This window comes from Artibeus jamaicensis, unplaced genomic scaffold (genome assembly GCF_021234435.1).
Source record: "Artibeus jamaicensis isolate MK-2021 breed Jamaican fruit bat unplaced genomic scaffold, CSHL_Jam_final contig_793, whole genome shotgun sequence".
NCBI classification, from domain to species: domain Eukaryota; kingdom Metazoa; phylum Chordata; class Mammalia; order Chiroptera; family Phyllostomidae; genus Artibeus; species Artibeus jamaicensis.
Genome location: NW_026521975.1, coordinates 9,823,385 through 9,849,124, shown reverse-complemented (window position 1 = coordinate 9,849,124; position 25,740 = coordinate 9,823,385). Strand labels below are relative to the sequence as shown.

General features: G+C 33.4%; 1 protein-coding gene across 9 annotated transcripts in view; it reads right to left on the bottom strand.

The window, feature by feature from the left end:
- Positions 1-25,740, bottom strand: part of DLG1 (discs large MAGUK scaffold protein 1) — a 306,240-nt gene that overhangs the window by 26,247 nt on the left and 254,253 nt on the right. For 4 of the 9 annotated variants that reach the window (XM_037147391.2, XM_037147387.2, XM_037147385.2 and 1 more), the window contains 6 exons: positions 24,798-24,867; positions 20,791-20,890; positions 13,761-13,802; positions 11,061-11,111; positions 10,147-10,248; positions 9,734-9,906 (listed from right to left, as the gene is read on the bottom strand). In XM_037147391.2, coding sequence (XP_037003286.1) covers positions 9,734-9,906; positions 10,147-10,248; positions 11,061-11,111; positions 13,761-13,802; positions 20,791-20,890; positions 24,798-24,867 — 538 coding nt within the window. Of the gene's footprint in view, positions 1-9,733; positions 9,907-10,146; positions 10,249-11,060; positions 11,112-13,760; positions 13,803-20,082; positions 20,117-20,790; positions 20,891-24,797; positions 24,868-25,740 lie in introns of all 9 variants that reach the window. The other 5 variants (XM_037147393.2, XM_037147390.2, XM_037147394.2 and 2 more) reach the window with 2 other exon arrangements.

The window sequence follows — 25,740 nt, the reverse complement described above, 5'->3', positions numbered from 1 at the left end:
TTTAAAAACAAAATGGCAAAGAAATATGGCCCAAATGAAAGAACAGATCAAAACTCCAGAAAAAGAGCTAAATGAAATGGAGATAAGCAATCTATCAGATGCAGAGTTCAAAACACTGGTTATGCCCTGGCTGGTGTGGTTCAGTTGACAGAGCCAGCCTGTGAATCAAAGGGTCGCCAGACTGACTTCCAGTCTAGGGCACATGCCTGGGTTGCAGGCCAGGTCCCCAGTAGGGAGCGGATGAGAGGCAACCACACATTGATGTTTCTTTCCCTCCCTTTCTTCCTCCCTTCCCCTCCCTAAAAATGAATAAAAATAATCTTAAAAAAAAACCCCACTGGTTATAAGGGTGCTCAAGGAACTTAGTGAGGACCTCAGCAGCATAAAACAGGTAAGTCAGAAACAAATGACACACTAATTGAAATAAAGAACAATTACAAGGAAACCACAGTAGAGTGGATGTAGCTGAGAATCAAATTCAATAATCTGGAACATAAGGAAGCAAAAAAACAAAAAAACCCCAACCAATCAGAAGAAAGAGAAAAAAGGATCTGAACAAGTGCAGACAGTATAAGCAGCCTCTCAGTAGGATTAAGATCTGAAGCATGAGCCAAGACAAGCCATTTGTATGGAAAAGCCATTGTTAACAGCTTGGGTGCGTCCATAAATTGGGTGGGGGCAGAACATTAGGGAATCACTAGTGCAGGGCATACAGTGGGAGCCAGGTTGATGGAGTCTCAGATATGGCGCCCACTGCTCTGTGGTTCTCTCAGGGGAGGCCTCAGAATAGGAACAATGGCCTCTGCCAGCAGTTTGGCCTGGGGGAAAGCTGTTCCCCAGTTCTTGCCCTGAGACCAGACATGTTAGTTCCTCCCTGTGTGCCACCGGTGTCTTTCAAGCTGCTGCCCTGGTGCTGGAGTTCAGAGGGAATGAGTCCAAGTCCTTGCATGGGCCCTTTAAATGGCACTGTGCAGGATTTCACATGTTTCTTCTACCAACTCAATCCCTTCAGGTTTTTACAGCCAGATGTTATAGGGACCTATCCTCTTGGCACTGGAACCCAGGGCTGGGATGCTTCACCCCTGAGATATCTTTCCCTATTTTTATTTACCACATATGGGTTTGGTGGTCCCTCGCCCATTCCATGTTTCTACCCTTCCTACCAGTCTGGATGGATGTGGTTTCTTCTTTAAATTTGTAGTTTTAGGACTTCCATTCAGCTCAATTTGATGGTTTTGAGTGGTGATTGTCTATAGCTATAATTTTGATGTGGTTGTGGGAGGATGTGAGGTGTGTTTACCTAGGCTGCCATTTTGGAAATCTCTGATTTTGTAATATTTAAAATTTACCTTGAATTCTTTGGGTAAACACTACTTGGTTATGACATTTCATCTTTTCTATATATTGTTAGAAGCAATTTGCTAAAATTATTTTTAGAATTTCTGCATTTATATGCATGAAGGATATCAAACTGCAGTTTTTTGTAATGCGTTGTCAGGTTTTGAAATCTAGGCAATGCTGGACCCTCAAAAAGTTTTGGGAAGTATTCCTACTTTTTCTATTTTATGACAGAAAATGGGTATTATTTCTTCCTTAAATGTTTGGTAGAATTTATTAGTGAAGCAATCAGGGATGGAGTTTTCTTTGTGGGAAGGTTTTTAAATAAAAATTACTATCTTTAATAGATATAGGGCTATTTATATAATCTATTTCTACTTGAGTGAGTTTAAGGAGTTTTCTTTCTAGGATTTTATCCATTTTGTCTAAATTGTTCATTTGGTAGTAAAAGTTGTTTCCAATATCCTCTGATGTTTTTTCTTCTAATATTTGTAGATTTCTTTTCCATTCCTGATATTGGTAATTTGTGGCTGTTTAAAAGTTTATCAATAATTTTGATCATGTAGACAAACCAGACTTGGTTTCACTTATTTTTATCTATTGTTTTCAGAATTTCTGCTTTTATTTATACTATGTGACCTGGGATTTGGTTTATTTTCGTTCATTTTTTGTTTGGAAAATTCCAGTTATCTGTTCTGGCTGGTGTGGCTCAGTCGGTTGGATGTTGTCTCTAATCCAAAAGGTCACTGATTTGACTCTAGGTCAGGGCACATGCCTAGGTTGCAGGCTCTGTGCTCTGCTAGCTTCAGGGCACTTGCAGAAGGCAGAATGCAAACACTCGATGTTTCTACCTTACATCTATGTTTCTCTTCCTCCTCCTGCCCCTGTCTTTAAAATAAAGTAAAAATAAAAAATGAAAAAATTAATAAAATTTCCAGTTGTCTGGGCCTTTTTATTTTTAATTTTCTAATAATTTATAGCTTTTATTGCATTGTAATCTGAGTATTATTTGTAATATTTCTACTTTGTGGAACTTGCAGGTATTTTCTTCTCCACAAGGTTTGCATGAGACATAGACTGCTGTGATTTCTTGGTTACTTTTAATTTACCAGTAATTTGAAGTGAGTCTGAGGGTGTGGTTTTTGAATTTTTAATAAATTAAAAAATACATTACAAATCAAACTAAAGCTATAATTTCCTTTCTTCTCTTCCCATAGGAAAACACTTGATATTGGCTGTACATACTCCTCAAGTAGATGTATCATTTCCATGCATGTTTTTATGTTTCTAAATAAAGTATAAACTATATAGACTGCCTTATGTTACAGTTTACCTAAATAGTATCATATTGCATATATTCTTTGTAACTTCATTCATTTATTATAATTTTGAGATTTATTAATATGGATATGAAATTTTGTAAGATGGTGGTGAGCTGGGTGGGAGCCGAGTCCACGTCCCCCTGTGCACGGGTGAAACACCTAGCACATCTTCTGAGGAACAGAGTGAACAGCTAACAATATCCTAGCATATATGAAGATTGGAGATCAAAAATTATAGAGGACATTGAAAAATCAGATGAGTAGGTGGAAGCTGTGAACACCAGGATACCTGCTGGAAGAGGAAACCCACCAACAAAGGAACCACCAACAGATAACAACAAAAAAAGGTGAAGGAGGGAGTGGAAGCCACGCTAATTTCAACCCAGGACTGATTTGGAAATACAACTAAATGGTGGAGAACTTACCCAGAACAAACAAATGAACAAGAGGAGGAGAGAAGCCTCAAAACTTCGTACAAATGGAAGAACCAGCTTCAATACAACCTGTCCACAGCTGCACAATAGCAATACAAGACGTGGTGAAAAAAATTACATACAGAGGACCCACCAAAAATCAAAACACAAAGACATACAGAGGGCCATCATAAACGACAGACCAAGATGAGAAGCTCTAGAGATTAAGGAGACTGCACCAATGAATCCCACAGGTTTTCTACACAGAAGTTCACACCATAAACCCAGGAAGTCAGAACAGATCAATTTAAAAAGCAGCAGCTAACAAGAAGAGTCTCACAAACAATGTGAAGATAAAAAAACAATCCACAAATAAAAGGAAAGGAGGAAGCCTCAGAAAGAATGCTAAATGAAATAGAGACACGTCAACTATCAGATATCGAGTTCAAAGCAAAGGTTATAAGGAAGCTCAGTGAGCTCACAATTACCAAAAGCTATAGGGAAACTACAATGAACTCACTGCAAACTATGTCAACATGAAAAAGAAAAAAGAAACTATCAACAAGAGGCAATGAAGAATACAATTTCTGAACTGAAGAACATAGTAGAAGGAATCAAAAGTAGGCTCCATGAAGCAGAGGATCGGATCAATGAGCTGGAGGATAAGGTAAAAAACAACACCCAGAATAAGCAAGAAAAGAAAAAGAGGCTCAGAAGGAATGAAGAGGGGTTAAGGGAAATGCAGGATAACATGAAACATAATAATATCAGTATAATAGGGATACCCCAGAAGGAGAAGAAGAGCAAGAAATAGTAAACCTGTTTGAAAAAGTAATGATGGAAAACTTCCCTAATGTGATGAGAGAAAAACTCACACAAATCCAGGAAACACAGAGAGTCCCAATCAAGAGGAAACCAAAAAGGCCCACTTCAAGACATATAATAGTTAAAATGGCAAAATTCCAAGCTAAAGAAAGAATCTTAAAGGCAGCAAGGGAGAAACTGGAAATAACATACAAGGGAGCCCCGATAAAGCTAGCAGCTGATTTCTCAATGGAAATGCTCCAAGCCATAAGAGAATGGCAAGAAATATTCCAAGTAACGAGAACCAGAGATCTACGACCAAGACTACTTTACCCAGTAAGGCTCTCAATTAAAATGGAAGGCCAAATAAGGAGTTTCTCAGATAAAAGAAGTCTAAAAGAATACATCTCCACCAAACACCAAACCAGCTCTGTAAGAGATGCTAAAGGGTTTGCTTTACGAACAGGAAGAAGAACAGTGAAAGAGAGAGGAACACAGGTACTAAAAAATGACAATGAATAATAATAACCTTAAACGTAAGTGGATTAAATGCCCCAACCGAAAGACACAGAATAGCTGAATGGGTAAGAAAACATGACCCACACATAGGCTGCCTATAAGAGACCCACCTCAGGACAAAAGACCTACACAGATGGAAAGTAAAGGGCTGGAAACGAATAATCCAAGCAAATGGACAGGGAAAAAAAAAAGCTGGGGTAGCAATACTCATATCGGACAAAATAGACTAAAAAAAAAAAAGCCATAGAAAGAGACCCAGAAGGTCACTTTATAAAACTCAAAGGAAGAGGACATCAACATTGTAAATATATATGCACTCAACATAAGAGCACCGAAATACATGAAACCTTGGAGGACTTCAAGAAAGATACTGACAGCAACACAATTATAGCAGAAAATTTTAACACCCCCACTGTCAAAAAATGAACAGATCTTCCAAACAAAACATCAACAAAGATATTATGGCGTTGAACAATGTCCTAGATGAAATGGACTTAACTCATATATAAATACAGCCTTTCATCTCAAAGGAGCAAAATATATATTCTTTTCAAATGCACATGGAACACGTTCAAAGACAGCTCACATGATAGGACATAAAACAAGCCTCAACAAATTCAAGAAAATTGAAACCATATCAAGCATTTTCTGTGACTACAAGAGACTGAAACTAGAAACCAACCTCAAGGAAATAACCCTCAAACACTCAAACTCATGGAGACTGAACAGCATGGTATTAAACAATGAATGGGTCAAAAATGAAATTAGGGAAGAAATCAAAAAGGTTCTGGAAACAAATGAAAATGAACTCACAACAATCCAAAACTTATGGGACATAGAGAAGGCAGTCCTGAGGGGGCAGTACATAGTGATACAGGCCAACCTAAAAAAGAGAGAAACATTTCAAATAAACGACCTAACCCTATACCTACTGCAACTTGAGGAACAACAAAGACAGCCCAGGGTAAGTAGAAGGAAGGAAATAACCAAGATCAGAGCAGAGTTAAATGACATACAGACTAAAAGCACAATTCTAAGGATCAATAAATCCTGGACATGGTTCTTTGAAAAGATAAACAAAATTGACAGCCTTTAAGCAGGCTCATCAAGAAAATAAGAGAGGACTCAAATAAACACAATCAGAATAGAAAGAGGACAGATTACAACTGATCCACAGAAATACAAAGGATTTTAAGAAATTACTACAAAGAACTATATGCCAAGAAGTTTGAAAATCTAGGGGAAATGGACAACTTTCTAGAAAAATATAATCTTCCAAAACTCAATGAAGAAGGAGGAGAAAGCCTGAACAGACCAATAACACCTGATAAAATTGAAACAGTAATCAAAAAGCTTCTGATACACAAAAACCCTAGACCAGACACGGTTTCACAGGAAAATTTTCACGGGAAAATTTTACAAAGCATTTAAGGGAGAGCTAACCCCCATCCTCTACAGATTATTCCAAAAAATTCAAGAAGATGGAAGACTCCCAAACTCTTTTTATGAAGCCAGCATCATCCTAATCCCAAAACCAGATAAAGACATAACAAAGAAAGAAAACTTCAGGCCAATATCGCTGATGAGCATAGATGGTAAAATCCTCAACAAAATAATGGCTAACTGCCTCCAGCAATGTTAAAAAGATCATACACCATGACCAAGTGGGATTCATTCCAGGGATGCAAGGATGGTATGATACTCACAAATCAGTAAATTTAATACATCACATAAACAAAAGCAAAGACAAAAATCACATGATCATATCAAGATGCAGAAAAAGCATTTGATAAGGTACAGCACCCATTTATGATAAAAACACTTAGCAAAGTGTTTTAGCAAAGTGTTCTGTTGAGAGGGAGCATTCCTCAACAGAATAAGGCCGTATATGAGAGACCTACAGGCAACATAAAAACTTAGAGCTTTCCCACTAAGATGAGGAACAAGACAAGGATGCCCACTTTCACCACTCCTTTTCAACATAGTACTGGAAGTCCTAGCCACAGCCATCAGACAAGAAAAAGAACTAAAAGGCATCCAAATTGGAAAGGAGGAAGTAAAACTGTTATTGTTTGCAGATGACATGATAGTGTACATAGAAAATCCTGTAGACTCCACCAAAAAACTGCTTCACCTAATAAATGAATTTGGCAAAACAGCAAGAGTCAAAGTCAGTATTCAAAAATCAAGGGCATTTTTGTACACTAACAAGGAAATGTCAGAAACAAAAATCAGAAAAATTATCCCATTTGATATAGCAACAAGAAAAATAAAGTACCTAGGAATAAACCTAACCAAGGAGGTAAAAGACCTGTACTCGGAATGCTGTAGAAGTCTCAAAACTATACAACACTGGAGAAAGGAATTACGGAAGACAAAAACAAATGGAAACATGTACCATGCTCATGGACTGTAAGAATTAACATCATCAAAATGGCCATACTACCCAAAGCAATTTATAGATTTAATGCAGTCCCTATTAAAGTACCAATGGCATATTTCACAGATATAAAACAAACACTTCAAAAACTTACATGGAACCATAAACGACCCTGAATAGCTGCAGCAATTTTGAGAAAGAAGAACAAAGAAGAGGGATCATAATACCTGGTATCAAAATGTATTACAAGGCCACTCTAATCAAAACAGTCTGGTGCTGGCATAAAAACAGACACTTAGACTAATGGAACAGAACAGATAGCCCAGAAATAAACCCAAGTCTCTACGGTCAATTAATATTCAACAAAGGAGGAAGAAGCATAAAACGGAGTAAAGATAGTCTCTTCAAGAAATGGTGTTGGGAGATCTGGACAGCTACATGCAAAAAAAAGAAACTTGATCATCAACTTACACATACCCCAAAATAAATTCAAGATGGGTAAAAAATTTAAATGTAAGCTTTGACATGATTAAAGTCCTAGAGGAAAACATCAGCAGTGAAATCTCAGACATTTCATGCAGCAACACCTTCACTGATGTGTCCCCTAAAGCAAGGAACATAAAGGAAAGAATAAACAAATGGGAACTAATCAAATTAAAAAGCTTCTTCATGGCTAAAGAAAACAGCATTAAAATGAAGAGAGAACCAACTATATGGAAAAACATATTTGCCAATGACACTTCGGACAAGGGTTTTGATCTCCAAAATATGTAAAGAACTCACTGACTCCACTCTAGCAAGACAAAAAACCCAATTAAGAAGTGGGCAAAAGATTTGAACGGACACTTTTCCAAGGAGGACATACAGAGGGCCCAGAGACATATGGAAAGATGCTCAGCATCACTAGCCATCAGAAAGATGCAAATTAAAACCACAACGAGATACCACCTCACACCAGTCAGAATGGCCATTATAAACAAACCAGCAAGTGTTGGAGAGGATGGGGAGAAAAGGGAACCCTAGTGCACTGTTGGTGGGAATGCAGACTGGTGCAACCACTGTGGAAAACAGTATGGAATTTCCTCGGAAAACTAAAAATGGAACTGCCTTTGGACCCAGCAATTCCACTGCTGGGATTATACCCCACGAACTGTGAAATACCAATCCAAAAGAATCTATGCATCCCACATGTTCATAGCAACACAATTTACAATAGCAAAGTGCTAGAAGCAACCTAATTGACCATCAATAAATGAGCGGATGAAAAAATTATGGTACATTTACACAATGGAATTCTATACAGCAGAGAGAAAGGAGGAGCTTATACCCTTTGCAACAGCATGGATGGAACTGGAGAGCATTATGCTAAGTGAAATAAGCCAGGTGGTGAGGGACAAATACCATATGATCTCACCTTTAACTGGACCATAATCAACAAAAGAAAAAAGCAAACAAAATATAACCAGAGTCACTGACATTAAGAACAATCTAAGCCCTGGCTGGCGTAGCTCAGTGGATTGAGCATGGGCTTGCGAACCAAAGGATAGCAGTTTGATTCCAGTCAGGGTACATGCCTGGGTTGCAGGCCAGTTCCCAGCGTGGGGCACACAGGAGGCAACCATACATTGATATTTCTCTTTCCCTTCCCCTCTAAAGATAAAGAAATAAAATCCAAAAAAAAAAAAAAAAAAGGACAATCTAGTAATAGCCAGAGGGGAGGGGGGAGGGGAAAGTGGAGAGAAGACTTTTCAGGAACTCCTATAAAGGATACATGGACAAAACCAAGGGGGAGGGTGGAAGCAAGGGAGGGAGGTGGGTCTGGCTGGGGTGGGGAGGAGAAAATGCAGACAACTGTAATTGAACAACAATAATTTTAAAAAATGTGAATACACTAACTACTGCTGTATTAGTTTATTCACTCTAGCTGCTATATCCCACTGTATGAAGAGTTAATTATCCATTTCCCTTATTGATTCAAATTTTTTACTATTAAAAGTGGTGGTCTGAATATCATTATGCAGGATCCTCACATGTGAATCTCTACCAAGATAGCAAGAAGCAGAATTAATGAGTCATAAGATATGTACATTTAGTGGGTACTGCCAAACTATTTCTAGAAGTTCTGTTAATTTCTATCTTCATTAATAATCTAAGATTTCCTATTTTCTCAAATTCTTGCCATCACTAAAATTTCCACTTTTTCAATTTTTAATACTAATCAGAATTAACCAAAACCTTTATACAAAGAGTAGCATTTATAGATGGAAAACTGAGATGCAGAATTACTGCTTTTTTGCTTTATAGGTATATTGTTATGACTGAAGAACTAGCTTTGAGGGTATAATGTAACTTGCTGATGCTTATTTTCTGGGCCCAAGGAGTGACTGAAGAATAGCACAATGTCTGGGACACACTTTGGCCTCACCTTAATACTGGTTTAATTTAATGTCAATGTATCTTCATACTATCCTGAAGAATGCTTTCAGATAATCTGTTGCTGTTACAATGCTGTTGGGTATTTTTTAAAACTCTTTCATTAAATGACTGTTCAGGAGAAATTTCTCTCTAGTCTCAGTAATAGCAGTAACTACACTTCTCTTGGGTATGTGGTTTATTTTTACTGATTGACACTGCTGATCATAGCTCCTTAATTATGCTGGATGTTGGAAACACAAGGCCTATCTCTAGCAAATGTAGAACCTTAAAATAATAACCTCTATTCTTAGAGAGATTCATGTTATTATTTCTACCTCACTTTGCTGGTCTTCTTTATTTTGTATGTATTTCTCCAAGCCACTGAAAATTAAGTATTTAGTTGAATGAATTAATATAATTAATCAATGCTGCAACATCTATATGTTTTAAAACATATGAAAAGTTGCTATTCCATCATTTTTTCACACCGTCAAAGGCATTTCTAATTCAAAACTGTATTCTGGGACCATTGTGAAGTTTACCTTTTCTGCTACTTCTCGCACAGACTGAACACTTGTTCCATACAGATGGTTGTTATATTGGCCAGCTTCAATGAATTTATGTTCCTGTATATCTTTTTCCATCTGCTCTCTTGAAGTCACAAAATGATAATCTCTTCCATCAACCTCATAATCTCTTTTTGGTCTAGTTGTATCTTTAATAGAAAGAACATAAAGTGTTTAGTATTAAAAATATAACAAATCCATTTTCTACTTAAAAATTGTTTAATAAAGTTCAACAAAACAGAGATTTGATTTTGATAAAAGATAAGCATATGGAAGAATAACTAATAAAATAAGTATATGAATCATTAAAATGATAATATTTACCTTCGCCACACACAGTGACAAAATGTTAAGAACAATAATTAAGAATTTTTATGTGGGTTACTCACGAGGAACACATGATCCAAATTTGTCAGGAAATTCTGAGATCAAGTCATCATTTATCCTGTCTTTCATAGGTCCCAATATGATCACTGGTCGAGTGTAATTAACTATAAAGATAAACTGCATGTTAAAAGGAATACACACTAAACAATCATCAATGTATTTTATTTCACCAGAGACAAACAGTATACTTAACAGCTATGAAGAAATTCTTTTTTTTTTCCTTTCTCCACCAATGTTGGCTAACTTACTAGTTTCTAAGCCTTCACTAAGATCTTAAGCTTAAGTCAACCTCCTTTTGGAAGTCATAGAATTGAAAATTCAACCAAGTTAAACCCAGTATTTCAGCAGATAATGTTTCTGTATATTGCTAACATGATCTCATTAGAAATGAGAAAACACAGCTCTGTGTTTTACTGATCACTTCTGAAGTAGAAATGATAAAGAAGCAGATCAAAGAAGGACAAAAAAAGTAGGGATCATGCTGGAAGAGAAAGTGGTGATGAGAGTCAGAATTAACATTGTGGTAGAAGGGATGACTAGGAGGTGATAAATAAAAAATAAATGACAGAATACATAGTTTCTAGGAACTGACTGGACAAGGTAGATGAGGAACAAAGAAGGATCAAAGATGCTTCCAAAATTTTAAACAAGGATCAGTGGGAAGACAGTAATACTTTATGAACACTGGAGAGAAGTTACTTGGGAAATAAAATGCCAATACAAACAAAGCCACTAGATTCTAATATATTCCAGGCAAAACCCCCATATTTCATAAAATACATGCAATAAAATTCTATTTTTATAAATATAGTAAAAAAGTATGGTAAAATTTTTTGAGATATGAGTTAGACCTATTTCCCAAATTAGGTAGTATATATTTCTCCAAGATTGTAAAACATCAACAGGCTTCACAAACCTTCTTGTTGATTCACTGGTTCATATGACAAGACATATTCTTCTTGACCACCTATTAGAAAGTTAAAGTACAGATAAAAAAATCTATAAAGATAACTAATGCCAATTTAATGCCTCATATATACCTATAAATTGCTAGAATTTTCCTGAGGAAACAGCAAAGATGTAAAAAAAAAAGATACTTTATAAATTATTTCTGACAAGTTTTAGTAAAAAATAGTGGCAAATCACAAAGTCATAAAGTTAAGTTTGATAAATGTAAAAACAAAACATAAATGTGCTGTTTCTTTAATAACTATCTTTCTGTTATTGTTTACAGATTATGATTAAATCTATTTAAAATCTTCATTTGTGATGTCATGTATGTGCTATTAATCTGAGTATTAACTCTTTTAAAGATTGAATTTAAAGAGCAGTTCTATGTATGTACATCTTAAGGAATTTACTGTTATTAAGAATATGCAGCTTTTCAGCCCTGGCTGGTGTAGCTCAGTGGATTGAGCATGGGTCTGTGAAGCAAAGGGTCACCGGTTTGATTCCCAGTCAGGTCACATGCCTGGCTGCAGGCCAGGTCCCCAGTAAGGGACATATGAGAGGCAACCACACACTGATGCTTCTTTCCCACTTTCTCCTTCCCTTCCCCTCTCTCTAAAAATAAATAAATAAAATATTAAAAAAAGAAAAGAATATGCAGCTTTTAAAATCTGCCAGATATAATATTTAACAGAATACATACACATTTTTATAATTACGACTATTTTACAATAAAAAAATTTTAATGCAAAGCTAAAACTATGGTTACTATTTCACTGGTAAAAATATACTTATTCTAATAATTCACTTACTTTTTAAAAAATTACATTTAAGTTTAAAAAAAGCTTCAGATAAAACTAAATTCTCCCCTTCGAACAAAATGAATCACACAAACAACAAAGGAGGTAAAATATATTTTGCTTTGGTCTTAAAAGCACTTTAAAAGTTAAATCCTCTAACATTAAAGGTTTAGAGCTTAAGCATTTCTTAAATAAAGAAGTTTAGAAATCATAGCTCAATGAAAAGAATTAAAAAAGAGTTAACAATTTCAGGGGTTCTTAACACATACACACACACATACACACACAAATGTATAGAAAATGAATAGGAAGGACTGTTAATTCATTTAAGTGGTTCAATGAAGACTATCAATATTGGATAATGCATTTGGAGATTTTCTCCTTGATTAGCAAGATTCTTTAACAACCATCTAAATTTGTCAATGGTTTATATTACATGTATGTATGCAGCTATAGATCTTTTAAATTCATATTTTGGCATAAATACTCCTTCCTTTAAAAGTGTATTTTATTGTTTCAAGTTTATTATAACATGTAAAATACATACTTACAAGCTGCTTTTAAAAGTACTGTATATAAAACATGGTTTACATATTAGCAAAAACATGCAACTTGAATTATTCCACAGGTAATAATTCATGCAAATGATGAGGCAGACAGTATATACTTTCACTACCTCTTTTTAGTCTAAAAAGTTACTCAAGTACTCTATGGTGAGTTTTATAGAGTAGTTGCTAATAATAAAATGCTAAAATATAAGAAATCACATTCCCATACAAAAAAACTATTAAGTAACTATTATGCAAAACCAAAATAACCCATCAAATGAATGAGGATTAAAAGTATATATTGTCGACATGAGAAATAGAGTAACTGATATTAAGAGGATGGACCTTTTGAGCAGCCATACTCATCTGTAATCAAGATTACTTTCATATTAGACAGCAGTAAAAAAAAAGTTAGAAAAGCAATTTTAATTTTTAAGGTCCTAGAATTGACAATATTCATGTGCTCTCCCCTCCTCCCATGTCCAAATCTGTTAAAAAACTTCATATGCTTCTATAGTTCACTTACTAATATATAGTTGACCCTTGAACAACTTGGGGATTAGGGATGCTGAGTACTCATGCAGTTGAAAATATGCATATAACTTTTGACTCCCCCAAAACTTAACTCCTAATAGCTTATGTTGACTGGAAGCCTTATTGATAACATAGAGAGTCAATTAACAAATATTTTGTTTTATGTGTATTATATTCTGTATTGTCATAGTAAAGTAAGCTAGAGAAAGAAAATGTTATTACTATAATATTAAGAATGTAACACAAGACACCAAAAATAAAAATCAGTATTATAGTCTGGGCAACTGTTGAAACTTTTTCCTTCATCATTTCTTATATTCATCTAAGGCTGGTGATAAATAGTAACTTGACCCAGACTAGTACTAGTGATACAAAATAAAAAGGAAATAAAGCCAATTATTATTTAACATTACAGAAAAATATTTTAATGCTCATGTTAAAACAAAATAAAAATACTAACGTAAAGAGCAAAATATAAATTCATCTCTCATTTAACTAAGTATTTAGTTTATTTAAAAATATGCACATACACACATATATATGTGCTATGTTCCCAAATAGCACTGATGTAAAAAGGATTTTATTTTATTAAAATTTCATAAAGTAACTTCTCTACATATGATATCATTTTATTTTTCAAGTTTTCTGAATTTTATTTGGCTCTCCCTTATTTTAAAAGATTATCTAATTTTCAGTAATTTCAGAACACATTACTAAGAGGAAAAAAATCCCAAAGAATATATATTACTTGAGATTACAAAAGAACAAATAACTTTAAACACTTACGGTAACTACTTTCACTATCGCTGGCATTAGAAGTTACATGCTCTGAAATTGCAGGACAATGAAAAAAATAAAAAAAAAAACAGTGTCATGACTTTTAAAAAAGCAAGTTATCAAAATAAACATAAGGTGACATTACAAAATGCTGAGATATAAACCACACATATCCAATGAATACTTAAAAAGCATCCTTGATTTTCTTGGAAGAGTTTAATTTTTTTCAAATAAATTATATGAGTTAGCTAGGAAACCCCAACCCCCATAATTAAGGACAATGCCTCTTTTTTGTACAACTCAGTTTACAAGCAAAGACGTCAAGAGTAATCCTAAATTAGTCCAACTGTAGACATAAAACTCCAAGAGAAAATGGTACCATTTAATTTAGTTTATGAAACAATCACTGACAAAGGAGACAAGTTATATTTGAACAAAGAGATGCCCATTTTAATGAAGAGATGTCTTAAATAATAAATGATCTTGTTTTTAGTTCAGCTTCTCTCTTGTTCCTGGAAAAAAAAATTAAAATCCATGTTCCTGAGACCATGCAGATAAAGCGTTTTAGATGTCATAGATTCAGATGCCTCAAAGTCAAATGGAAGGGAATTCTAGAGGGTGGAATTTTTAAAAGTAGATTAATATTTCTGAGAAACTGCTCTGATGAAACTAACAATGGCTGCTTTGCAAAACAAAAAAGATAAAGCAAATATGCCCAGTTGAGAATTTCCTGGCCTTCCCTAAAAGTGATCCCATTTCATAACTTAATTGTTCAGTAAACACCAGGTACTCTTCTCTTGTGTAAATGTAATCTCAGTTCTCCCAATACATGTTGCCCTTGGATAAAAAAGGTAATTTTATTTATAAAAACTAAAAACCAAAACTTCCCCAGAGAGGAAAATCTAAATTTCTTATGTCAGGTAGCCCTGGCTGGTGTAGCTCAATGGGTTGATTATGGGCCTGAAAACATAAGGGTCCCCAGTTCGATTCCAGATCAGCAAATGTGTCTGGGTTGCAGGCCGGTTCCCAGACTGGGGATGTGCAAGAGGCAACCAATCGATGTTCCTTTTCTTTTTCTTCCTCCCTTCCCCTCTCTCTAAAAAATAAATAAAATCTTAAAAGATAAGGAAAAAATTTGAGGAGAAATTATCTGCTGTGCCATACCACCCACAGAGTCTCCTAAAATCAAGTGGCACTACTGAAAACTTCAGAGAATGGTAGAACTGAAGATTTCAAATAAAGAGAACAGTTCTTGAATTGTAATAGTAAAAAATAAGTTACTCTAATCTGCAAAGGTACAACTTTCTTAATCATGATTATATTTAAGTAAAGCAGAAACATAAAAATTATAGTTTATCAAGGAGATAAAAATGGTGGTTTTTAAAAGTTTATAATTAAAAATTTTGTCCCATGTTACCACATGAACCTGAAAACAATTATTTAAAATTCTTGTATAATATTCTATTGCACTGATCAGTCATGATTGACCTTACTTATTTAGACATTTTAGTTTGCTTTTAATTGTTTTCCACAGACATCATCAAATTATTATGAATGCCTCTATTTATACAGCTTTTAACCCTCTGTCCTATTTCTTTTTTAAAAATAATTTTATTTATTTTTAAAAGTTTTGTTTATTTTTAGAGAGAGGGGAAGGGAGGGAAAAAGAGAGGGAGAGAAACATCAGTGTGTGGTTGCCTCTCATACGCTGCCTACTGGGGACCTGGCCTGCAACCCAGGTATTGGCCCTGACTGGGAATTGAACCGGTGACCCTCTAGTTTGCAGCCCTTGCTTAATCCACTGAGCTACACCAGCCAGGACTGTCCTATTTCTTTAACACCCATTCCCAGAAGTAGGGATAATAAAAAAAATTCTTAAATTTGTATTAGGATCGATATTATACTCTGCAATCTCTAATACAAAAAGAAAAAACATTAGTTACTGCGATGGAATAAAAGGATGGAGAGAGTAGTTGGTATAGAAGAAATAATACTAATCATGAGTTGATAATAGATGATGGGTACAAAAGAATACTGTGGGGTTTATTTTATTATTACTCTAATATTGGATATGTCTATCATATTAAGTAAAGAAAGTTAGTTACTATAATCTCTTTTCTATCTTTTTTTGGGATTTGTCCTATTTATCTTAGTTCTCTAAGACTACCAACAGCTTCTCTACAATAAAATCTCAATACTCAAAGTATGGCCCTGGGAAAAGTATAATCATCATGGCTTAGGAGTTTATTAAAAAGGTAAAATGCTTTCTCCAGATAAAACTAATCTTTTTCAAGAGACTTCATCAAAGATGTTCAAAAGTTATTAAACATATATAAATGTGTTCACATTTTTACTTAACAGGAAAATGTAAATTAAAACCACAGTGAACACCTTTACCATCTAGCAGAATGGCCAAAATGAAAAATAAAAACAAAAACAGATATGCCAAACACAGAGAAGGGTATGTAGCAACTGGAACTCAGGCAGTAGTAGACTACTTTGCAGTGTGTCTACTAAAGCTGAGCATACATATAATCTACAACTTAGCAATTCCTTTCCTAGTTATTTCCCTAACAGAAAGCCATATATATGCTCACCAAAAAACATGTATAAGAATGTTCAAAGAAACAATATTCAAATAGCCCTAAGTAAATGTTCATTCAGAAATCTGAGACAATATAGTTTCATATTTACTTTTTTCACATATATTGTGAACACTTCCCCATGTCCTTATGTTTGAATATGAAATTTAATGGTTATATAATAATATTACAAAGTATATATAAACATTATTAACTAATCCTTTAACTGTAAGACATTCTAGGATAATGTCAACTTTGGGGGGGGCTATAGTTTCTAAATAATACTAAAACATCTGACATATAAACCATTGTCTCCATCTGATTATACCCCTAGAATAAATTCCTTGGAGAGGAACTATCAGCAGGTCAAAAGTTATGCTTTTCCAGATAGGCTGTACCAATTTACACTCCCAACAGTAAGGTATGTTAAAAGTAGTCATTCTCCAGAACCCTCTCCCATCACTGGGCTATCCTTTAAAAGAAAGGTCTACCAAGGTGATGGGTAAAATGTCGCTTTGTTTATTGATTACTACAGACATTAAACATTTTTATATGTTTATTTCATTTGCTTATCTTTTGAGCACACTTCTTACATCCTTTGTCCAGTTTCTAATGAGAGTGGTTTTTAATCTCTTGGAAATATATAGTGTAAGGATAATATCCCTTTCACATATATGGTACAAATATATTCTTCGAACTTTAATTTTAATTTTTTTATGCTTGATGACCAATCATTTCAAATCTCTTTAAACAAGTCTCACTTTTCTATCAAACATTTCTTCCTGAGAATGCATCGTGTCTCTTCTCTTTGTGCTCTTGAAATAATACATGGCATTAATCTCAAGCAATAATACTGCTCTTACACTTATCCTAACGCAAATGAAAGTCTCATTTTGGCATGTAAGAGCTCAGTGCAAATCTGTTTAAATAAGTCTTCAAAATGAGAAGAAAGATATGTAACCTGTGTGCCTCACACAGGAAGTTGTTGAGGGGTTCCTCAAAATAAAAAACTATAAAAATTGAGCTGCATACAAAAGATAGGTACAAACGTTCTCTGATACTCTATGTCAGGGGTGTCAAACTATTTTCACCGGGGGCTGCAGAGCCTTGCAGTTGCCTTCAAGGGGTCAAATGTAATTTTAGGACCATATAAATGTAACTACTCCTAAACTAGGGACAAGGAGCTCAGCGCTGCAGCCAGGTAGAGACAAGGTGCTGGACCAGATAAAACAAAGTGCAGGGCTGGATTTGGCCCTCAGGCCTTGTGTTTGCCACCTGTGCTCTATGTCATAATTTCACTTCTGAGCACCTTTTATAGCTCCTCTTGAACTACTTCTTTTAGTCTCCATTAAAGGAATCTTACCCAGTTTTTTCCCCTTAAAGCACGAAGGCTGCAGTTTTCTGTTTCTAGCTTTGTACAAGCTATGATGATTTACTTATATTCTCCCAGATTTCCAACACATTCTAATTAGTTGTTAGTCCAAATTAGATTTGGAAAACAATGTCCCTCATTGTTTTCTCTACTGTCAACAGGACAAATCAATAATTTGTTTGATTTCATTCTTTATAGATTCACTAAATTGATGGTCTATGAAAAGTATTCTAGGGTATCACTTTTGTTTCTCTGCTCTTCAATGAAATATCCTCTATTTTTCTGTAGGCTGTGTGAAATTACATGCAGAGGTACATCTTTCTTGATAGTGAGTGTTATTTCACTTCTCTTCAGCAAGTTTGTTTCTCTGGAATAATTTATTCTTCTGTTATTTGTGAGTGCTTTTCCAACAAGGCTTGATGAATACCTATAGGAGGCTGTTTTTATTTTCTTATGTTAAAGTCACACAGGATTTTGCTTAGTTCAGTCTCTGTGTTCTGAACTTTAGATAACTGAGGTCACAAATATCCAGTTTTTACTGTGTAATCGTAAGCACCTTCTCAACTGGTAGTTATCTATTTTATGTAAAAACCTCCATTATATCCAGTATTAGAACTTTACTGATATTTTTCTGTTTCCTTAAACATTTTCCAAGTACAATCTTCTTGATCTGATCATCAAGTTACTAGGTGGATAAATTCTTTCAGTTACTGGGAGGTGAAGCACAGAAACCTATCATTCAAAGGAGCTTAAGTCATTGCTCAGAAAAATTTAAATGTTTTTCTAAATGATGCTATCTGGTAACCAGTTACCATTTTTCATTTGTTTCTCTTCCCAAGTCCCAATCCTCAATTAAAATAAGAACTAAAAATATAATTTGGTCAAGATGTTAATTATCATCCACCTTTATAATATCAGTATGGAAACTAAATTCTTCACTTAATTCCTTTTAAAATGAGTTTTCCTTAGGTTTCCAATGACTCAACTGATAACAAAAATATGTACGTACATATGCTGATTCATATAATCTCTAAAACATGTTATTCTCAAAATAAATTCTATAGCATTAAGAATCTGTGGAAGTATTTTTTGATTTTTTTCACTGGTAATTTTTCCTAAAGAAATAAAAAAAAAAGATGTCACTAGTGATAGTAAATTTGTGGCTCTTGCCAAATCGTAAAGAGTTTACACAAACCTATAATTAAAGTTGAAATAACAGTCAAGTACCTATAGTTTAGACTAAAATTCTAGTACAGTTAGGATAAATTGGGAAAAACTATGAAATTTAATGTTTATTAATGTAGATCTTAGAGAGTTAAAAGATATTGGCTATATCCTTAGATCTGCAAATTGTAAAGAAATGTTTTCAAAATGCTTACTAACTGAAACAAAAAGAATTATCTAGGAAAAAAAAAACCCTCTCAGCCTATAGCGGGTTAAGTAACTGTTATGAGTTACTATGAGTAACTGTCACCTAAAATAAGTTAGTAATATTTGGTAAATATTTCACATTTAATCAAGTTGAAAACACCCAAATTAAAATTTTTTATTGTTTAAATGACTTCTTGTTTCATTCATTTATTCCAACATTTATTGAATGACTCCTATATATCAGACTCTGTACCAAGCTTTCTATTAAGATTAAATTCTATGGCGGGGGGGGGAGGAGGGGTTGGCTGGGATGGGAGTAAAAGACAGAAAACTACTTGAACAACAATTCAATAAAGAAAAGGATTAAATTCTGGCTAGAAAATTAAACATGAAAATCAAAGAGCAGAGACAACATCTTGATTAAGTGAAAAAAACCAAAGCATAATATCTTACAAATCTTTTAACAAATTACAACCTTCTTTAAAAAGAGATATTAATTTGCCCCTACACACACTGATTTGAACTCGAGGTCCAAAATTCTTCTCTAATATTTATATTTGTTTTTGTAGTTTCACATTATAGCAATGCTTTTCTAACACAGAACCAAAGTGATTTTAACTTGTTTTAACAAAAAAAAAAGGGTGACATAAAACTTCAAGGAATATTATTTTCTAGATTCTAATGAGGGCAGGTAGTACCATTTTTAAAAAATTTAAAAAGCCTTTATATTAAAAAATTCCCTAGCAAAAGTAACTGCCATAAAAATTATAAAAAGAAAAATGTGAGAGCAGAGAGTTTTTCAAATGATGTGAAAAATGGAGCATTAGAAAAACAAAAGGTGTATATTATAGAAATAAAAATCCCAAGCATTTTATTAACATGAAAAGTCTAAAAGCAATCTAAATAATACACCTCCTCAAGCCAAAAGGGCACTACCATGATTCTCAAAATGTAGGTCTGTAGATGGAGGTTAAAAAAATAACTTGGGAGTATTTTGATCACTTACTCAGGCCTTTTGATCCCATGTCGTCAGGGATCTCCTGTAGAGAGTAGTTCCCAGAGAGCAAGCAGTAAAAAGATAATCAAAGAAAATAGTTGTCAGTAATGCATAAAATTGGTGCTACTATAAGAGACAGTTCCAAGACCATTACAGGTGCACATCTTATAGAGAATTTTCGTAGATTTTTGAAAGTTTGAAGTAAGTGAGCAGCTAAATGTAACCTACTACAAGAAGTTTTATATTAGAGGCTGATTAGGGTAGAGTAGCAAACTATTTCTTGCAATTTTAAAAGTAAAATTCAGACTGTCTACATATAAAGAAGAAATGGGATAAAATGGAATCATTCCAGAAGATCTAGTTATCAAAAATGGCAATATCATACCTGGAAATCACTAAGTAGCTTCCCAGGTATTCATGTTTTTTCTCTAAAATAGTATTTTTATATTCAGTGCTTATATTATAAAAACTCTTACATCAAATAACACTGTGTTAAACATGCAGCTTAAAAATACTGTGTACTTTAAGAATTCCTAAGGTACCAGAAAAAGTTAAGATTGGTATAACAATTAATTTATGCCTGTTAACTTGCCCCTGGTTAATACAATTTAGTAGCCTGTTGCAGCTCTTGAAACTGTCTCCATGGTAACAACCAACTGCAGGGCAGTAGGTCCCTCTACATTTATTTTCAGTTGACCACTGGATCCACATACTTACGGTCAGCATCACTTGTTTCCTGCTCACTCTGGTCCTTGTTCTTGTAGAAGGGAAATTTTCGGGAAAAGAGGTTCTTTTTACGCTTGTCATTGAATGACTGCTGAAGAAGAGAAGGAGGGGCAAAACAAAGGGATGTCTACTGTCTGTGTGGACAAACGCCCAGCCTAGTAGCTCTGTGGAAGCTGACTCTTATGACCACAAATTGCAGTTTGTATATGAATTTTAATCACACATAAAGTGAATTTCTAATTTTGTATTAAGTCCTGCAATTTTAATGTTTTACAACTAAAAACACTGAAAAATGTAAAAAGTATAATTCAGTATCTAAAAATAGGAATAAATGCTACTTGATAAAGATGGAAAGAGTAAATCAGATTAGGTACCAGTGTAGTACAAACCAAGGTAACATCTCCACATCAATGCACATTTTTCTAGATTTCCAGGAGCTAGGTGCTCTATAGCAAAACTTTTTAAATGTTTACTATAGCTGTTCAAATATTTTTTATGCATTTGGTAATAACCTTCACTTTCCTTTTGCTTGAATACATTTTCCCCCTTTCTTTAAACAATTTTTTTTTGCTCCAACAAACAAAAACCTCTATTAAAAAAGAAAACCAGAACAGTTGAGAAAGTTCTAGTGTTGAATATTTAAAAAAAATCCTTCTTAACTATGTATCTTTGAAGAGAGAAAAAAAAGGTAACTAAATGCTTATGGAATTAATCAGAAAATGGGAAGAAAACTAAGAGGGCTCCATCAAAGCCAGAGGCCAGCAACAGATTTATCAATGCTATCCAACCAAGGAAGAAGAGTTAGCACTCTTGGGCCAATTTGAATGCTATCATAACTGATTTCTTTGTTGTTAAGCTCTACTATTCATATCTATTTTTAAAAGTATACATAAATAAAATAGAACCGGATTCAATCCATTGGCACCATAGATCCTGAGTAGGGAATAGAAAGTTTGGTGTCCCTGAGAGCCAAAAAGGCAATTAAGATTTGAATAGTTCATATATAATTGCCATAAGGAAGAGGAAATAGCTACTTTGATGTGCCTTATTGCACAGATGTCAGAAACAATTTTTCCCATTCTTGAACATCCCATTTGTGCATTCATATATTTCAAAGCATGTAGCACAAAGATGAGCCTATTAAAGAGGAATAGTTTCTTTTGTAATTTCTGTGATAGGCACTCAAGTCTTAAAAAGAAATAGCCTTATATACTACCAGTGATACTAGGAATTAACATTATTATAATTCTTTTAAGTGGGAACATAAAGAATAAAAATTTTGCTCTGATTTTTCCTTGGTTCATCCCATATTATAAGATGCTATCATTATTCTGAAGTATACTGACACCAGGCAGTATGCTTTCGTGGTGACATTTTTAAGCATAAAAGGCCAGGAGATAAGGTACTGAATTAAAGTGACTTTTAGCTCAAATACTATTACTTGAAAGAATTTATTTGGATAAGAATTTTCATAAAAAAATGTTAAACTTTCATTTTACCTTTTCATACCAAAATTCAGGATTAATAAGCTCATAGTTCATAGTCAAGTAGATAGTATGAATTTCAATCTTAAAATTTGAAGGCTCTAATACCTCTAAATGAAAGTTGAAAATTAAGTTAATGAGAAAAAGATAATATAAAGAGCCCTTGCTGGTATAGCTCAGTGGGTTGATCTCTGGCCTGTGAACCAAAGGGTTGCTGGTTCGATCCCCAGTCCAGGCACATGCCTGGGTTGCAGGCCAGATCCCTAGTAGGGGGCGTATTGATGCTTTTCTCCCCCTCTTTCTCCCTTTCCCACCTCTGTCTAAAAATAAAATAAATACAATCTTAAAAAAAATAAGTGTGGGCTTCTAATTATTTTATAAACTGTCAAGTAGCATTATTTGAATAAAAATCTTTGAATCTAAATTTTAGAAAAGAGAGAAAAATTTAAGTTTTAACAAAATAACTAGTTATGGTAATCTAATTTAGGAAAGAATTAAATCTTTTTGTTCATGACAATTATTGCTCTTGAATTCAGTAACAATTTTTATATCTGATAAAGCTATTTAAATAAAAGGTTATTTACTCCTCCTACTGCATACATAGTGGTCAGAGTCAGTTTCACAGCAAACAACTGAAAGAAACATGAAGTTTAAAATGTTTTGATTTTTGATATCTTTGCAGTTAGCCAGAATAAGATATCATAACATGAGACAGAAATGCTTGTTAGTTAAGAGATGTATTAATTGTATTATTCAACATCCTCCAAGTGAAAAATTTATTAAAAATAAAAATAGCACAAGTAAATAAGACAAAAATGTGTAGGGAGAACACAAAACTGGAGAAACATACTACCTCCAGTGTCTCTATATTTCCAATACAAAATACTCTGTTTAATTACTTACTGTTATTAATGCTATATTGCAAGAGAGAATGTAATAAGTAAGAACTGATAAAACATCAGATTCATGATACATAGATATAAAATATCTGAATATATTATATCGATATGTAGTATTATAAAATTGTCAAATGAATGTTAAAAATATTAATGAGAAATTGAAATGTTTTAAGACTACAGTGGAAATAAAGTTCATAAACAATGTAAGGAAAGGAAAAGAAGAAATTAGAATGGGAAGTGCTTGTTACAGAAAGAAATGCAGTTCTGTATCAATGGCAAGCGTATTTTTTACCCCACTAAGTATCATGCATACTTTTGATGCTGTGTTAGAACACAGTGACTGTGTGTAAACTTGGTTACAGTCAACAAACAAGACTAAGATTTAAATACGTCGTTAATTTAGTTAACTTCTTACAGTATGAAAGAAAAGTTACAACATGCAACCTATTTTTCATTATATTGACAATGTACTAATTTTTAAAGACATATATAAAATAAGCACAAAAAGCACTGTATATATTTCAAATCCTTGAGATTTTTTCTTCCCAAAATTTTTATTTTAAATATTGCTTCAGATCACACTATATATTGTAATTTTATATATTCTGAAAACTACAAGTTAATTTAAAAGAATTTGTCATTTTTAAACTAACTGAATGTATCATGTAATTTACTTAGACTTAATGTCTTTGTTCAAGGATATTTCTTATCTTTTAAATTTTAAAGCTTTAAGTTTGAGTGCTTACCAATATCAGAGATGCGCAGAGTAGGGTTAATTTATTTGCTGAGTTATACATTCATGTGAAATATGATCAAAATATGTATAAAACTTTTGCTTTAGATTAAAACACCCTACAAAACAGAAAACACTTCTACAAACAGTATTTCAATACATGTATCCAGCTCTTTCTTCAGGCTTTTTGCTAATGTATTTCATTGCAGTAATTACAAACATAGTATAGGACAAAGCCTGTAAGATCTTGTTCATCTAATGACATCCATTTTAAGCAGGACATAAAGTAAATGAAAACAAGAACATGTCTAAAATATATATAAAACAATTTTGATATATTTCTTGACCACCTACAAATTTCTCCTTCTGTCACTTTATTTCCTCAAAAATAAAAATTCGCATTGATTCAAAACATTTAAAACATGGATTGTATTAATATATTATATTAGGAATAGAGGAAAAAACAAGAAAATTTCCATGAATTAACTAGAAAAAACTCCAATAAACTGACGTTACAATATTGTTACTATTTTGGGTGACTATTTTTTCAGAAGATTCATTAAGTTAACCATCATGATTAATATTGGTGACACATTTTAAATTGAACATGTGAATGAAGACTAAATTCATATAATTTATAAAAATAACCTTCACTGAAAGTATGTTAAGAATACATCAAATGATAGTTTTAATTTGACAAGGTCTGTGAAATGGAAGCTCTAATTTAATAAATTACCTTAATATCTACTATTGTAAAGCAACATGGCAAGAATAATTGAAAGTAATTCTTATGACAAAATCTTTCTCATTTTAATAATGTAGCTCAAACAAGGCTTATGAAAAAGGTCTATTACACTCAAATAAGAGATTTCGTATACTCACCCCTTTATCTCCTCTTGTTTTCGAATTGAATTTCACTGTTTTTAATCGAGCCCTTTCTTTCTTCTCAACCCTGTCAAAGTACCCACTATTATTTTTTAGGTATATCAAATATATCTAATTGAACTACAAATCACTAGAAATGATACTTCAATACAGGGCATTTTTATATTCTAAAACCTTTGGAAGCTATCTAGGTTTGCGACTCCAAATTAATTAGAATTTCTGATATATAAAATACAGGACTCATTTTATTATCTAAAAAAAATTTGTGATTTATCAAAATATAGCACTTATATATGCACTCAGTTCTATAATTATACCAAAATTATTATTATTATTATTTTTTTAATTTTATTTAGTTACTTTTCAAGTACATTTTTTTTCTCTTCCCCCCCCCAAAATTATTATAAGACTTCTGAGTTGACCAATTTTTCAGGTTTTCTGTTTATTTTTTGTAGTGTGAATATTAGCTTAGCATGGAAAACATTCTAAATATTAAGTATGAGAGAGAGAAAGCAAATGGGGGAAAATGTCAACAATTGGTGAATGTAGGTAAAGGATATGTGGGTGTTCCTTGTGCTATTCATGCATTTCTCTTGTATTGATTTTTCTGTAGCTCTGAAATTTTTAAAAATAAAAAGACAAGAGAAAATTTAAGCTTAACTCCAGGGACATTTTTGTGTAAACACATAAAATAACCCATTACAGTGTACAAAATACAGAGTTTTAAAGTATCTTTGGAGGGGCATATAAGAACTAGTTACTTTAGTTATCCTTGTGAAGGTGAAATGGTTGCCTGGGAGGACAGTTAAGAGGGAGTCTGTATAGCTTTTAGATCTTTTGAATTTTGAACCTTGTTAAAGTGTTATCTATTCAAAAGAAGCAAGCAAAGAAAATGTAACAAATGTTTTAAGTAGGTATTAACACTAATATGCACTTTGCA